The sequence below is a fragment of the Canariomyces notabilis genome, assembly GCF_033297395.1.
Source record: "Canariomyces notabilis strain CBS 508.74 unplaced genomic scaffold N656scaffold_8, whole genome shotgun sequence".
NCBI lineage: Eukaryota > Fungi > Ascomycota > Sordariomycetes > Sordariales > Chaetomiaceae > Canariomyces > Canariomyces notabilis.
This window is the reverse complement of record NW_027041830.1, coordinates 591,249-607,994: the sequence shown is the minus strand read 5'-3', so window position 1 is coordinate 607,994 and position 16,746 is coordinate 591,249. Positions and strand designations below refer to the sequence as shown.

At 54.9% G+C, this 16,746-nt stretch overlaps 4 protein-coding genes across 4 annotated transcripts; 3 read left to right on the top strand and 1 right to left on the bottom strand.

The window, feature by feature from the left end:
• Positions 1 to 207: 207 nt before the first annotated feature.
• Positions 208 to 3,305, top strand: N656DRAFT_626140 (aldolase). Its single transcript, XM_064810348.1, has 3 exons — positions 208 to 623; positions 688 to 3,094; positions 3,159 to 3,305. Exons 1-2 carry the CDS (start codon positions 519 to 521, stop codon positions 2,992 to 2,994), a joined length of 2,412 nt encoding a protein of 803 aa, XP_064671104.1. The 5' UTR covers positions 208 to 518; the 3' UTR covers positions 2,995 to 3,094; positions 3,159 to 3,305.
• Positions 3,306 to 3,309: 4 nt separating this feature from the next.
• On the bottom strand, positions 3,310 to 5,716 carry N656DRAFT_626217 (carbohydrate-binding module family 6 protein). Its single transcript, XM_064810349.1, has 2 exons — positions 5,285 to 5,716; positions 3,310 to 4,922 (listed from the first exon to the last, which is right to left on the bottom strand). The coding sequence occupies exons 1-2, from the start codon at positions 5,325 to 5,327 to the stop codon at positions 3,553 to 3,555; spliced, it is 1,413 nt and encodes a 470-aa protein (XP_064671103.1). The 5' UTR covers positions 5,328 to 5,716; the 3' UTR covers positions 3,310 to 3,552.
• A 3,425-nt stretch (positions 5,717 to 9,141) lies between these two features.
• On the top strand, positions 9,142 to 12,184 carry N656DRAFT_789016 (uncharacterized protein; the record flags this gene model as incomplete). Its single annotated transcript, XM_064816740.1, has 6 exons — positions 9,142 to 9,300; positions 9,382 to 9,448; positions 9,544 to 9,814; positions 9,884 to 10,051; positions 10,100 to 10,278; positions 10,335 to 12,184. 6 exons carry the CDS (start codon positions 9,142 to 9,144, stop codon positions 12,182 to 12,184), a joined length of 2,694 nt encoding a protein of 897 aa, XP_064671102.1.
• A 1,348-nt stretch (positions 12,185 to 13,532) lies between these two features.
• On the top strand, positions 13,533 to 16,549 carry N656DRAFT_767854 (uncharacterized protein; the record flags this gene model as incomplete). The annotated part of the gene is made up of 2 exons (XM_064813584.1): positions 13,533 to 13,838; positions 13,892 to 16,549. The coding sequence occupies 2 exons, from the start codon at positions 13,533 to 13,535 to the stop codon at positions 16,547 to 16,549; spliced, it is 2,964 nt and encodes a 987-aa protein (XP_064671101.1).
• Positions 16,550 to 16,746: the final 197 nt, after the last annotated feature.

Below are 16,746 nucleotides of genomic sequence, written 5' to 3'. Positions count from 1 at the left end.
AGACCCGCTCCGTTTTGAGCCTGTTTTTCCGGCGGACTTTTCCGGCTGTTTTGTGAGGCTCCCGGGTTGACTTACCGAAACACCTCCATTGACCGTTGGATGCATCCCGGGTGCATCTCTAGAGTCAAAATCGACTTCCTTAACGACCTTGAGCGGCAACTACGATCAGTTACATTTATTGCTTGACCGTTAGAGCATAAGGTTCTTCTGCAATTTCGATTTCGAAGCTACTCTTGACGAAGGGCCTGGATTTCCGGCGACCACCTGTCAAGACCGAATGAGGGCCGCAACCAAAGAGAGAGCACGCGAGAAGCGCCGACGAAAGCTAAGGACTGGGATTTCCATCACTCATGCGCCCGTTGTAGTCTAGGCAAGCCATAGCCTCCAGATACGGAATAGCAGTCTGGACCACCTGCTGCCTCCCTCGACACAGAACGGCCCTCACGGCCACCGCCCATTGACCCTAGCAAGGATTCGCACGGAATGCGAACGACTTCTCGTGCTGGGAGACAAATGCCATGCACATTACGCCTCATCAACACCATTCTCATCATTCCTGGCTGGGCTTTGAGGATCGACGGCGATATAAGAATCCGCCGCGCCTGCTGGGAGACGGACTGACTGCGTGAGCAGTTTGAGATTCCTCTATTACAAGCATTCTCTTGGTCCTAACAGCGACTTGATCAGCGATTCATGACGGCCAGTATGGCAACAGTACAACAGTTGGAGCCAATGCGGCCGCCGCCACGTCCGCAGAGCATCAATGACAATGTTCTTGTGAAGGACATCGATATGGCCATGACAACGCCGCCACTTCCGCATGGGACGACGCTATGCAGCAGTCCGCAGAGAGGAGACACCAGAACTGTCGTCATCATCTATGGTTGTGGCCAGGAGAAGATTGTTTCCGTTTTCGCCGAGGTTCTGGGTGCCCCATCTCACTTGAAGAAGTCCTTTGAAGACATCACCCCGGAGGATCAAGACGTGGTCATTGGACTTTCGGCAGAAAGCGCGAAACTTGGCATTGCAGCTCGGGACAAAAGATCGATCATAGCCATCAACGCCCACTGCACCTCTCTGGGTATGCCCCCGGATGTGTATCTCTCGGCGCAGTGTGATTACGAATTCCTGTATACCGAGGAGCCCTTTTTTCGGAGGGATCTGGCACGCTTCGTCTCGCACGTCCTAGGGCAACTCTCCCACCATGAGGCGCTCATGGCAAAACCGAGGACTTACTTCATCTCGACGACATTCCCGGATGTACACGCTGCTCTTCCCAACATCGACATCCTGACCGTGGGGTCTGATGCGGTTGAGATCCGAGTCGACCTCCTCCAAGAGCCGCTCCCCAACGGCGGCCACTCGACGATACCCAGCCTCAGCTATGTTGGCGAACAAGTCATGCTTCTTCGCCAGAGGACCGAGCTGCCCATCATATTCACGACAAGGTGTACGAAAGAAAATGGCCGGTTTCCGATGGAGAACCCAGATTTGTACTACCAGTACTTGTACCGCGCCATCCAGTGGGGTGTGGAGTACATCGACGTCGAACTCTGGCTTCCCGAGGCCATCAGGAGGAGGTTATACGAGCAGCGCGGTAACAGTCGCATCATGTCTGCTTTCCATGACTTTTCGGGCACATTCAAGTGGCCGTCGAGACGGGCCGAAGAAGTCTTTCTCGAATCACGGCGCTACGCAGATATAGTGAAGATGATCGCCATTATTAACGACCACAACGAGAACTTTGAGCTCGAGTATTTCCGGTCCAAAATCAAGGCTGAATATCCCGACGCTCCGCCCTTGTCGGCCGTCAACATGGGCGAGACGGGACAATTTTCCCGGACACTGAACAAGGTTTTCACCCCAATCACACATCCACTTTTGCCCATCATTGCGGCGCCAGGACAGATGAGCGCCGCAGAGATAAACCAGGCATTGGCTTCGCTAGGACAGTTACCAAAGAAGAACATTTACGGCATTATCAGCCCGTCCATTCGCAGCGCCACGCCTCAGGCAACGTTCTACGAAAAGTGCTTCAACGAACTGGGCCTGCCCCACCAGTTCGCCGTGGTCGAACGGCAAGCAAAGGGACCCGGTTGTATCGAAGCATGGTGCAACCAGAAAGGGTTTGGCGGTGCCTACCTTAATCCCGCTGTCTCTTTCACCAGCCTGGTAGCTCACAGCACCTTCTTCGCATCCCTTAACAATGGGACGGGGCCCATTCTCAGCGAGGCCGCCCGGCTGATTGGCATGGTTGACACCATTGTCGTTCGGCAGAACTCCACCAGTCACGCAGCATCGGGACCAGCGTCGATGCCCTCAAGTCCGCCCCGCCACCAGAATGGAGAATCGTTCTCCGGATTCAACTCGACTCAACTGGGCCTTCCGCCCAACACATCTCTGGTGTTCGACAACGCGTCGTGGAAGGGGATCCTCAGTACGCTCACCCGTGACTTTGCACCTTCAGCATACTTTGGGTGCGCCGCCGTTGTTCTCGCGTCTTCCGCCGATGACGCAGCGAGTGCCCTCTTTGCGCTCAAGGCGCTCAGAGTTGGCAAGGTTTATACCATTGGATTCAAGACGCCACCAGCATTCGGAAAGGATCTTCTCATCGAACCATTCACCAGCCTAGAGAGTATTCAAAAAGCTCGCACGGTCAGCTCGAATGGCGCAGATGTGGGCGTGGGGAGTGGCTCGCCATTCCTGGTGGTGAGTGCATTGGGATCGGAGAGGAGCGCTCTGGTCGCATTGCTGGTTCGACTCTTTGGCTCCCGAGGCGGCACAGCCAACTCTCGTAAGGTGTTTCTGGACCTGGCAGACCGCTCAGTCACGCGGAAAGAAGACCCTCGCGTGGCCGCGGAGCAGAGTGGATTTGCTGCATACGGTGCCGCCGACATTACGGCCTTCACGACGGTGGAGACGCTTCGGCTTTTGGTCGGGCAGAATGTCCCGTACAGTTTTGTCCGCCTGGCAAGTGGTCGGGGGTTGTTCTGATATCTTCCGGTCATGCGACAGTGGGGATAGAGCAATTGCATGATGAGCGGGTTGACGCTGATGATGAGCTGAGGAGTGTTTTTCGTTCCAGGAGTTACTGGTGGGCACCCATTTGAGACTATTCAGCATATGTTGGTACGGCAGGCTAACCCGGCGCTACACAGAGAGAGGCCGCGAGCGTCAGCATCTTCAGGGAAGCTCAGAGCGGCACCCCACCCGGATTGATGCTGAGAGAGGAGAACAGTTGACGCAGGCTGGCCCGGTTCAGGAAGGGGTCCAGGATTACTCATGATTGGAAATACCGGCAGGGGGCATGGAAGAGCATGTTGCATTTATGTTGCGATCTGAGATCATGCACTTGATTTCTTGCTAGAACGAAGGCGCATTGTTCCTGTACCAAAGTCTAGATACCGTTAACAGCCTAGGCCCCGGGTGCAACGCGACAATACGAGACTGCAAAACCCGGATATCAAAGAGCACTAACTGTCCAAATGTGTTGTTCTGAGATGCACCACTCCAGGGCACACAGGCAGGCCAAGCCATTGCAGCAGCAGACGTTTACTGAGCAAACTGCCACCAATTGAAGCGAAACAGCTCTCCACTGCCGCCGGTGAAGCGGAAGAAGAGATCATGGGTCCCCGTAGCGCCGCTGACGGTGCAGTTCGCGCTGCTCCACCTCTGCCAACCGCCCGTGCCGGGCACGCTGCAGGTTCCGAGGAGTGTGCCGCTGGTACTGCCGAGGCGCAGCTCGATCTTGCCGCCGGACGTGGCCGACGACACGCGTGCGGTGAAGGATTTGGCCCCCGCGCTACCGAAGGCGACGCCCTTGACCTTGATGTAGTCGTTGTTGTTGATGGACAGCACGTCCATGCCCCCTTCGCTGCAAATCTCGGTCTGCACGCCCGACGACCAGGCGATGGTCTCGGCCTCCTGCCGCATGTAAGGGTCCAGCGTGCCGACCTGCGGCGCACCCTCCTTGGACATGTTGATGACGGGGATGGAGCCGTTGGCGCCGTAGGTAAACCGCTCGACGCACACGGACCGCTGGTAACCGCCGCCGCCAGGCAGGGCACCATTGTGGTAGAACAGGTAGGAGGAGCCCTGGAAGTCGATGATCCCCGGGTGGTTGGTGAAGCTGGAGCCCTGGGTGGGCATCATGACGCCGCCGTAGGTCCAGGGCCCCGTCGCGCTGGGACCCGTCGACCAGCCAAGGTGTTCGGAGCAGCAGTTGGCTGCGAACACCATGTAGTACTTGCCCGCGCGCTTGTAGAGCCACGGCCCTTCCTCATACGTGGTCGGACGCTGGGCGTTGGCGTTGTTGCCGGAGCGGGCGCCGAAGCCGGCGGCCGTCAGCGCGACCTTGTTGACGCCGCCGCTGTACGACACCATGTCGGCGTTGAGTTTGACGTACCACAGGTTCGGGTTGCCCCAGTACAGGTAGGCCTGGCCGTCGTCGTCGATGAAGACGGACGGGTCGATTTCGTTGTTCATGACCAGCGGCTTGCCCAGCGCGTCACGGAACGGGCCCGTCGGGCCGCTGTCGCTCACGCCCACGCCGATGGCCATGCTGCCGGATGTGTGGCGGACGGGCACGTACCAGTACCATTGGCCGTTGCGGAGAACGGGCTGGCCAGCCCATGCCTGTGCAGTTGCCCAGCGGAACGTGGCCAGGCTCATGGGCGAACCATGGTCCTGCCAGTTGACCATGTCGGCGGACGAGAAGAGGCGCCAGTCCTTCATGACAAACGTCGTGGCCCCGTTCTCGTCGTGGCCTGTGTAGAGATAGACGCGCCCGTTGTGCACTATCGGCGCTGGATCGGCCGTGTAGAGCGTCTGGACGATCGGGTTGTCGGCCGTCGCTACATGTGCCTGAAGGCTGGCCAGTGCCGACGTGAGTATGAGCGTCGAGATTCTCATGATGGTTCCCGCTAGGGAGGAAACGAGCTACATGTAAGTAAGTGCTGCTGCGGTAGTAGCGACAAGGTCGAGGAGCGCCAGCTGATTCTTGTCCTCAAGACCTGATACTAGTCAATCTTTCCAAGGGAGAAGGATTCAAGTTCTCAATCATCATATACATCGACATATGAAAGTGCTAAGGAGATATGTCTGGCGGAGAAGGATGGCCAGTGGCTCGGCTATCGTTGTCACTGAATATGCCTGGAAGGTAACGTTCCCGGTTGAACAACATCCGCTGCGACTTTAGTTTATAACCGCCCCAGTGATAGTCCGAGTATCCAAGCATTCGGCCTGGGCCTGTAGCCCCTGAACAAGACTGTAAACAACAACATACCGTTCAAGTTGAAGACGACCTTAGGGTGTGGTGCAGCATCCATTCCCACGGACGACACATTCGCGGACGCTTGACAGCGGTGTTGTGTCCATCAGTAATAAATGCAATACAAAGCCACGACCGAAAGGGGGCTAGCCTTGGTGTTTTCCTGCATACGGAGCGATGGGTTTTGCTGAGTGAAACATGACTTTAGATTTTGGGATATTGCTGCTGCTGTGGACGCAGACTTCGAGCTCAACTTGAAGAGTTGAAATGTTGCGGGCGTTGGACTTGCTAGAGCAATACACGAAGAGAGCTCTCGCTCCTTCCGGCAGCGGCCTACAACATGCTTGACAGAGGAAGTTCTTTGCACTGGCGACCCCTCATGGATCAACATCGGGAATATGGATGACACTTGCAAGCAGTGCCGTTGTCTGCCTGCTAAGTAATTACTAAAGCGTAACCCAAAGTAAAAAAGGAGTCTCTAACCACCTCTTCATACCAGCTCGCACATATCCCTCCTTCCTTCCTTCAATGGATTTCAACGCGACGTAGGCAGCGCATATACATCACCAGAATGCCCTTAATCTTTTTGCCGTGTTTTTCGGAGGTTGACTATGCTGGCTAACGCCGGGGAGGATCCTGAAGTTCCCTCAAAGAAGTCAACATAAACAGTAAGGTATCGTCCCTCCATACCCTGGGCCCTGACCGAGTTTCTTAGTCGGGGAAGGGATTAATGATGAGATGTCCCGAGATACAATACCATCTCGACGACAGTCAAGCTGCTTACCATTTTATGTATGTACATACATGGTAATGAATGTACATTGTTATGCTCAGGGGTACAGTACAATGCATAACGCAGGCGGGATGCAAGGATGATCGTGTGGAACCAGATCGCCCGAGGCCGAGAGCAGTCCCGGGAAAAGGCCCTTGTGAGCCGAAGACACCCCGGCTCTCACCACACGATGAAGCATCGGACATGAAAATGGTTGGCCAGATGGGCGTCGCGAGACATACCTACAGCAAATGAAAGGGGAGTGAAGGTACCGATAAACGTGTAAATCTACACTAGAACAACCGGGTGTGTTCTTGGCGCTCGGCATCTGGACGTCCGTACCTACCTTACTTATGCAAGATGCATCACTGATCTTGTGTGTTTACGGCTGTAGGACGGTTTGGAAGCCCGGGAACACTGCTAGACCTAAAATGTGATATCTGGGAAGCGGAGTTCAAGGTTTGCCATTAGACTTGCAACTCCTCCTGGGCTAGCAGCACTGGAGGAGAGCGGGTCTTGTTCATCAACAAATCTGGTTTCGTTATATAACCACCTCAGTTGGCGAGTTGGAAGCCATGGAGTTGCACTGTTAGCACAATGCAGGAGTATCTTGGTATCATCTTACTGTCAGCTCTTATTCCTTGGATGCCGCTATAGGCACAACACGTAGTGATTAGCTAAATCTTTCCGCTCTGCTATCAGTCGTCACCGTCGTTTGGGTCCAGACTCCCGGGACCTGGGTCTGGATGTGAACGACTGATCCTTTTCTTGTATATTATTAGTCTGCCGTAGCGACAGAGATGAAGTCGCGTGATGTCAGTACATAGCGTACAAAGTCCGAAGTAGAAGAGTCAAGATTGGCCCTGAACCAACACAATATCCATTCGAGTCCGGCATCGACGGTCCGTGTGGCGCCAAGGATCGTCAGTCTGGAGTAGTATTTCAGGGGCCGAGACTTGCGGGGTGCAGCAAGGAATCCTGGTAGCGGTGCTTAAGCGAGTACCCTACCGTATCTTGCGTACATGAGTGAACACCTAACGCTATGCTATGTCTAAGAATCCGAGGTAAGAAGATGCGAATGGCAAGTCATGAATGAGTGTCTTCTACTCCGTATTAGTAAGATCACTCACTTAACACGGGGCTTAGCTCACAAATTCTGGCTTGCATGTAGCAGGGAGCCCGGGACAGCTTCAGGACAGCCCATAAAACCCCGAAAAAGAGGCTCGATATTGAACGCTGTCAGGCAAAAACTGGAACATATTGACGGCCGTTGCAAAGCTGGAGACGTTGGAAGGTTGAAGAGTTGTGATTGGAGCGCTAATCAGTCACGGCTGGATATTGCAACGTCCAGACAGAGTCGATTGAACCCCACATCGGGAACGGCGCAGGGCGAGAGCCTCAAACGGGAAAAGGACTGTTGATATTGTTTGGATGACCAACCAAAAGGCGTTGCGAATTCATGTTTCCGGTTCGCGGTTATGTAGCGCGACTCTGATCGGTGAGTGCCTAGAAATGTTTTGGCTTGAGGGACAATTCTAGATTGATGAGATATGTTAGAAGTGAGTATCCCATGGAAGGCACTGACTGAGTTGAACTTGGGGGACAAATACATTGCGCTTAGGGAACCATGGCGGCTCTTCTGTCTCCGAACATTAGTATGTAGGTTTGTTTCTCTCGTTAAATGTCCGGAAGGGCCAGGGCCAACAACGTTGCCAAGCATTACGAGTGGCCTACCCCGGGCTTCCAAGGAATTCATGCGTACACTAGGTATGTAGGTCACCTTGATGGGTTTGAGATGGAGTCCTCGATCTTCGTGATTTTTTGAATACAATGCAAGCTTCATGGAAAAGGAGAGAAGGAGAGAAAGAGACTAAGAATGTCAGAGACAACGCTAGTCGGGTGTTATACCGCTTCTGGGGTAGGAGCGAAGGTGAAGGAGGCAATCCCGCAAAACCCCACACTTCAGCTCACCATCCTGCTCCGCATCGATCTTGAGTTCTCCCCGCACCTCGGATCATCCAATCCCACATGGCTACTGACTTGAATCCAGCGCATTATCCATACAACTCATCAAAGAAGGACGCAGACGCACCTGATGCAGTTCATTTCCATTCGCAATAACTACCTAGATGCTCCTAGCAGCTAATGCTTCACCTTTGCTCCGAAAATTTTCTCCTCACCAAGTACAAGACAGCGATAACAGCCCTGTCCTCTAGCTAGGTATTCATTAACCGCCTTGTTATCCCCGTCGTTCGGATTTCTGTCCGGCCTCACATCCTCAGCAAGCTCAATTGTGCTGATCAAAGCAGCTGGCCATCCGGTACTGCGAACGCCAATGCGGCACATCTGACTGTTTCTCGAACGAGGCAGAGTGGATAATGTCCGCCTGACCTAGCTCGCCAACCCTGGTCTAGGGTGAATTTGAGAGTCATCGGTTTAAATCCAGGACCGAGTGCCAACCATTCCAAACAAGGCACCACCTGGTTACTCACCCCTTTCATACCCGGCTACTTACCCGCAAGCCGCGGGCCTCCCTTTGCTTCCTCCGCAACGAAAAAGCGAAAACATGCCCGAGATTGACTGACCGCGTCCTTGAAGTGTGTTGCCGCGGCATCGTGTTTGCCTAACACACTGTCTTAACCAATTCCTCAAGCGGCCCATGGCTGATCTCCCACGCTGTGTATCATCGTCTCACCGAAGGCCCGGTAGTGCAACGCTGCTTGCGGGGCCCGGCTAGAGCTGGCCTGCCGGTTCAAGTTCCCAAGGCCTCACTCAACCTGTCCGCCACCCAGCCAAGGCGGAAACCATCCACGCAGGAATTCTCGAAACTCGCCTTTGGCGGCTGACTCCTGCATTACCGCTAGCTGTTATTACTCCATTCCGAACGTCTTGGTACTATCTCTGAGCAGATGGGCCTTACTACGGCAGCAAGACCGCATCTACCGCTATACACCGCAGTAAACCAGCACCACCGCCAAAGGCGAAATTGGCAGGAAAAGCATTCGTCCAGAAGAGCCATGCCCAAAAGGAACGGGTGACTTCTAAGCTCTATAGCTCTTCAAGAACACCCCTTAATCGTCCACGAGACTCAGTTGGTAGCATGGCCCAGGCCTACGAGCCCGGAGCAGTCTCAGCGCTGCCCCGGATGCAGTCAGCGCCCATCTCGCGCCCGCAGGTCAGCATTGAAAGGCTTCCTACGCGCCGTCTGAGCAACGAGCCTCGTGAGTCGATGAATTGCAAATCATGCCGAAAGCGTAAGGTACGTGGACCGCGAGCCCGATCTCCGTCAGAGCATGTACACTAGGAAGAGCATAAACTGATACTCGAGTGATTGCTATAGATAAAATGTAACCGCCTTCGACCGGCCTGTGAGGCATGTCAGGTTTTTCAGTGTCCGTGTATATATGGTAGGTTGCGCCCTTCTCAGCCCTACTGGCCGGACAATCGGCGGATCTCTCGGCTTCTTCCGCCATGTTTCCCGTCTTACTGACAAGCTTGTTAGATGCCGTCCCCAAAAAGAGAGGCCCGAAAACAGATGTGTTGGAAGCATTATTAAAGAGAGTCGACGGGCTTGAGGCGCGGTTGAAAGAGCAAAAGACGGAGCCAGAGAGGCCGACCTCCGACACTGCGTCCGCTAAAGGCCCCGACGGGTCCGCGTCAACAGAGACAGCATCGAGTTCGATGCCGAGTGAGAAACAGCCGCATTTCTCTGGAAACATCGACCTCGGTCAGGAGTCAGGGGACTCGGCGGTGTTTTCCCCTCCTCAGCCAAGGTGAGTGGCCGCATGCGCTGCTTTTTGCCCTTATTGTCCTACAACTCACGCTGAATCAAATGGTCTCAGCGAGGCATCATCACCCGAAGTACACCCTGACGCATTACTGGATGTTTACTTCACCCGCTTTCACGAAAAACCTTTCCACATATTCGACGAGTCCACCCTCAGACAACGTCTCCAGCTAAACCAAGTGCCTCGCTACTTGGTCTGCTCGGTCTACGCCGTAGCAGCTAGGTAAGCGTCAAATACTCAATCCCAGCGACTTCACGTCTGACCATCCAGATACACACCACATCCGGGCGGTTACCAGGCAGCGGTGAAACTCAGCGAAGACTACGCCGCCCAAGCACGATCGGACATTGACACAGATGAGCCATCCATAGATGCTATACAGGCTCTGATACTTCTCGCCACCGCATACACCGCGTCCGGCAAGGGCAAGAAAGCGTACATGATGTTGAGTACGGCATGCTGATAAGCCAACCCGCGTTGCTGGAAAGCTAATCTCTCTCATTAGCGAACGCGGTTGGAATGGCCATGGCCTTGGAGCTTCACAGAGAGTTGGACCCTAATGCCCAGGTTACACCGATCGAGCGAGAGACACGTCGGAGACTATTCTGGAGCTGTTATCTACTCGACCGATTCCTGGCATGCGGCTCAAAGCGCCCTTCTCTTATTTCAGACCGAGCCATCCTTTTGCGGCTTCCATGCTGGTCTCCCAATCCAGCCTCGTTACCGATCGAAGGGGAGTTTTTCCAGAGCTACACGAGCCTTCAGCACCTGCAAGGCAGTGGGAAAAAGTCACAAGGGAGCAGCGGGATGCTGGTTGACATTTGTCGCATTCTCGGTACGACTAATCAGTACTTGGCGGCTGGCGGTGTCAAGGGTGATTCTCATTTTCCGTGGCACTCGCTGTCGAACCTCTCCAAGATCCGCCAAGATCTCGACGTTTGGGCCTCTGGGACGGAAGGCGCATTCTCTAGTTTAGAGTCATTGTTTGGCCAACCCGATTCTACGGTACTCGTGCTCAGCAAGCTGGTTTATCACCTCATTCACTGTCTTATCTATCGCCCATTCCTTCCTATCGATCTGGCAGAACTGGCGGGGTCTGGGCAGCATCAGTCCTGGCAGATTGAAGCTACGAACATGTGCTTCCTCCACGCAAACGCAATCGCGGAGCTCGTGGAGCTAGGGAAACAGACCACATCCGTTGAATGGCCCGCCTTTGTCGGTTACTGCATCTGTACAGCCGGCACGGTGCACATCCACGGCGCTCACTATAGCAGGATCGGAAGTGCTGGCGAGATGAACGTATTCAGCGCCTCAGCCGATTTCTTGTCGAGGGAGATGCAGCAGTTAAGCGAGCTGCGCTATGCATGGGCAAGCATCCAGCACCAGCGGGAAACGCTTCAAGGCATATACAATGCCCACTCGGAACTCGTCAAGAGTCTTGCCCACAGCCCGATGCGCTACTCACCTGTATTCCACCTGGAAGACTTCTTTGACCGGTACTCAAACATTGGCGGTCCTGGGGGGCAAACATTCAGTTTCGATGCGGCAAATCTGAGTCTTGCCGATGTCGTCGTTGATTTTACTGCCGACGCATCTCCAACTCAGGGCCTCTATGCTCCACGGCCTAATATCACCAATACTGGCCCGGCCCGGCAAACCCTGAAGAGAAAGAACACGGCGCCCTCGGGCCGCCCTCGGCCAGACCCCAAGAATATTACGTCCCTCAACATCAATACGGCATCGGCCCCCTCTTTGCCCACGCCATCTGCCGCTGGGCATCCGCTGTTCTCGCCAGCGTCATTACCGCCCCAACCCTCACCAGGAGTGCTCCATACGCCTACCTCTCTTGTGTCGCCGCATGGAGTTCATGGAGTTCACCAGCAGGATCGGCAGGTTGGCATGCCCGCTGGGTCGATGAGCGGGGGGTCGTCAGCTGACGCAGCTGGCGGCTTCTCCCTTGGTAATGGCTCGCACGGTCACGCGAGCAGTCTCTCGCAGGGATTCTCCAGCACAACCAACGGCTCATTCAACGCGTCATTCAGTTTCAGTCAATTGCGAGGCTCGACGCCCGGCCCTAGTGGGACATCGCAGGGCTTTGACCCTATGTTTGGAGGAATCCCAACAAATGCGTTCTCCAGCCCAGCGCCCTGGCACGATGAAAGCGGGAATAATAGAGCGGCTGGTCTTGCGGCGAGTCCGAACAATAGGAGTCCAAATGAGAGTGTAAGCACAACTGGGACGGAAGAGAAAGACCCTTTCCTCAGCCTGCTGGAGCAGCTGGCCGAGAACGAGTCGATACTGGGTGCTGGGAACGAGCTGGATTTCTTTCTTTCCGGGGCGCCCAGTACGGGATAGTGAGCAAGCTCCGATTGGTATACACAAGCTATTTCTAAATGCCGACGACAACAGCTCTCGGTGACTTTGTCAGCCGAGCACGGCTTGTTGATGTATTTACATGATACCCGTACACAAACATTGGGCGGTGAAAAGGAGGGGTTAACGAGTGGAAGCCTGGCGTTGGTGGTTTCTGGCAAGCTCTTTAGGGAAATAAATAATTAACCCGTGGGCGGCTGTTAGTTGTTTGTCGTCTCCCGCGCTGGTTCGGGGACACTCCGGCCTCCTTCTCAAGGACCAGTCACGACGTCTCCGGATTCCGGTCTGGACACAACCCAGATTGCTGAATTTGCCCCCTTCCCCTATTCAACCCCGCGGATGAACCCCTCTCTATAAAGATTCTGACAGTTCCCGACTCCACCATACTCCCCGGAATTACGGTAGAGGGCGAGTACATTCTATGCAGGATTAAGAGTACCATCGGCTCGGGCGCAAACCATAAATATACCGTATACATACATACACTGGAAGAACAACAAGCACGGGACGCAGGGAGCTTACTGCACATGTGCGCACTGCCATGATCGGCCGACAAGAAACCGGCGAGATCATCATAGACCTCGAAAGATGGTTACCATACAGTACGGTGAGTAGGTGTTCACCAGAAACATCTTGAAAGGCGGTGAGCACAAGGGCAACCCTGCTGCTCCACCGGCTTTAACGTTACGTCACTCATGTCTCCTTCATTAAAGATTTTCGGACCCATGGATGCAGATATAACCCTACAATTGCATTTCAGAGAAGTGCTGCATATGGATACATTCCTTCTCATCGCCTGCCCTCCATCCAATTCTGCAGAGCGCTTGCCCTCGTCGTGGCTGAGCTCTCTCGGAGCTTACACCGACTGCACTTGCCTCGTTTACATATACACGCTACATATCTGCGTGACTTCCTTGAGAAGGGCCTTCGAAGTTCGAACTGGCTATTAGACCCACACGGCCCTGCGTCGAGGGCACCACCTCCTGACTCATGAGATTTTGAGATGGCATGTCCTGGTTTCGTCTGACAGCAAACCTGTCCGGGACCTGCAAGTACTGACATCAGACGGCCAGCGACCAGCACGGCCTAGCGGATTTTCAGCCTTACAAACCAAATTGGCTCTTCAGATCAAAGTTGGCGCCTTCGCAAAACGGCGTGAAGAAGATAAACCCGAAATCGAGATGGCCCTACTGTACAAGTACCGACCGACAAGCAGTAGAGACCTAAGCTGTCCACCACGCTGCTACCGTTCCCGTACCTGAACGAACCGGAACATGGCGCAATATTCAACATTCGCGAGCCAGAGCACCAAAATCCGCTCAAGCCCATCATGTCGTTTTCCGGGGCTCAGGACGCCCATTTCCCGGACCGCGGGCCAGCAGTCTTTGCTGTTACGACCGCCACCCTGGCGCTAGCGACGCTTTTCGTGGCGGCTCGGATGGTTTCGAGGTTTGGCATCCTTCGCAGCACCGGCTGGGACGACTACATCATGATTCTTGCCTGGATCCTAGCCCTATTTTTGAGTCTCGCCATTGATCTGGGAGCACAGCGAGGACTTGGCCGGCATGACCAGAACATCGACCCGGCAGATAGGGGTCGGCTGAGGACGAGCGAATATGTCTTTTCCATCCTCTATGTGAGTGTTCAAAACCTGGTTCTTTCCCTGCGGCCCGCTGACTTTTGACACAGAATCCTGCGCTCATGGCGACCAAGACGTCTATTCTGGTCTTCTATCTCCGTCTGGCCAAGAATACCCAAAAGATTTTACGCCTGGCCTCCTGGGCCGTCCTGGGGGTGGTCAACGTGGCCGGCACCATTCTGACCTTCATGAACATCTTCCAATGCGACCCCATCAATGCCGCATGGGACATCAGCGTCAAGCCCGTCAAGTGTATCCCGCTCCTCACCGAGTTCATTTGCTCGGCGCCTGTCAATGTGACAACAGACCTTGCAATCCTGGCACTTCCGATACCCGCTCTCACAAGCATGCGGTTGCCTCTGAAGCAAAAGACGATCATGGTCTTGACCTTCGCGCTCGGTATCTTTGTGACAATAGTCGACGTCGTCAGGATTTACTATCTCCAACAGGCCATTGAGTACGTCCCAATGAGCTCGACCTCGGACGCAATGGCCATGTTTGGCCAGAGCGCCGGTTTCTCCTGGAATGCCTCGTTCTCGTTGATGTGGTCGGCCGTCGAAGTCAACGTCGGTATCATCTGTGCCTGCGTCCCAACCCTGAAGCCGCTCATGATTCGGATCCTGCCCGCCATCATCATTGACCCGGACGGCACACGCAGGAGCAGCACCCTGAGTAGCCAGTACACGAGCGGCAGGCCGAAACCGAATGCTGCCGATGATAGCCAGTCCCCTGCCCACGTTCTCTCGGCCGGTCTAACTCAAATGCTTGCGGACCCACCGGCGTTACGCCTCACCCCGCCAGAAGACAGGTTGTCCGAAGAGATATCCATCAGGGACTTCCTGTCCGGCGCGCCGCAGCCTCGTGCCTCGATTGCTCATAGCTCGGGGCAAAATCCGTCAATACTCCTGCCCCAGCAGCACGACTCCACGTCAGTTTACTTTGGATTCGTCAATGTAAAGCGGCCAAAGAGCATGCTCAAAACCACGGCATCCGAGTCCTTCCAGTATTGCACCATCGTCAGCATTCTGTTCTTCATCTGGGGCTTCTCATACGGTCTTCTCAACACTCTCAACAATGTTGTCGCCGACGTTGCTAACATGACCACCGCCCAGACCTTGGGTCTTACCAGCATCTACTTTGGGGGAGGGTACTTCTTCGGTCCTCTTCTGGTGGGCGAATGGCTGCTTCGGCACGACGAGCATCACCGCTGCAAAACGAGAGGCCGAGGCCGGCCCGAGTCGGTAGGTGGCTTCAAGGCAACTTTCATCGCCGGCCTGCTGATCTACGGCACGGGCACAATCATGTTTTGGCCGAGCGCCGTCCTGGCTGCATATGGCGGCTTCATGGTCAGCAGCTTTGTGGTGGGGTTCGGCCTCGCCGTGCTAGAAACCGCCGCCAACCCATTTATCGCCCTGTGCGGACCTCCTGAGTACGCCGACGCACGGCTCCTCCTCGCGCAGGGCGTCCAAGCCGCCAGCAGCGTGCTAAGCGGGCTCCTGGCCAACAATGTCTTTTTCGCGCGAAACCTCGCTGCCCGTCGAGGGGAAGCCGCCACCCTGATCGACGTGCAGTGGACCTACTTGGCCGTGACGCTTCTCTCCGTTCTTCTGGCGCTCTTGTTCTACTATATGCCCCTTCCCGAGCTGTCGGACGACGAGCTGGCCGAGCTTGCCTCCCACCTGCCCGTCGACCTGCGACAGAAACCGCTCGGCGGCAGGATTACGCTGCGGACGTGGGCCATCGCGCTCGCTGTGCTCGCCCAGTGGACGTACGTCGCCGCGCAGGAAAACACGTCACTCTTTTTCCATGACCTGATTGCCTCCTTCTTGCCGCCATCTGCATCGGCCGCATCCTCGTCCTCGTCTGAAGGCTTAACAATTTCCATCCCATCCTACCTGCTAATAGCGCACACGGCCTTCTGCGCCTCCCGCTTCCTCGCCGCGCTGCTATGCTACCTCTCCTCTTCTTCCCGATCCTCTTCCCAGAAGCCACAACCATCATCCCGTCCGACTCAAGCATTGTTGAACAGCCTACTACCCACTTCACGGGGGATTCTGGCCATCTCCATTGCCCTCTCGACCTTGGCCGCACTAACGACCGTCCTGCTCTCCCCTCGTAACAATAACACAGGCATAAACCCGAATCTGCCCGCAATCCCAATAATCCTCTTCTTCTTTTTCGAGGGCCCCATATGGCCTCTGATCTTTTCCCTGGGCCTGCGCGGCCAAGGAGCGAGGACCAAGCGGGCCGCCGCCTGGCTGACCATGGGCGGGTCGGCGCCGGGCGTGTGGCCATTTGTTGCATGGGGGATCACCCTTGCTGGACAACGACAGCAGCAACAAGACGGGGTCCGTCTCTCGTTTGTGCTGGTTGTGCTCCTCATGGCGGTCGCCGGGGTGTACCCTCTTTTTCTCGGGCTTGTGCGCGGGGCGAGGGAGCTTGTTGATTTTCAACACACGGTTGAGGTTCATACCTCTCCTATTCCTAGTGCTAGGAGTAGGAGTGATGATCAAGGCGCTGCTGGTGCAGGGGAACGAGATGTTGAGATGGGAGCGGATCGTGCTATTAGTCATAGTGATGGCTACAATGGCGATGATGGTAGCGGTAGGACTGGTGAGAAACCTGAAGTGATAGGCGGAGGGCCAAACGCTCAGGGGCAGGGACTTGGACAAGGGAACGTATTAGATACCTCTATTTTACAAAGCTAGCCGTCATTGGAAAATACAGAGACAATTAATACCTGCTCGAGTTCAATGTATGAACCGCGATTCGCGTTCTGAGTTCGCGCATTGGTTGGCTGCTAGGCTTGGATATAGGTATGGATCGATGATACTCTTTCGCCAGCGGTGGGTAGATAGTAGGCCTTCTCGTAATCTATGACAAGATATGTACCTTGAACTCCCTG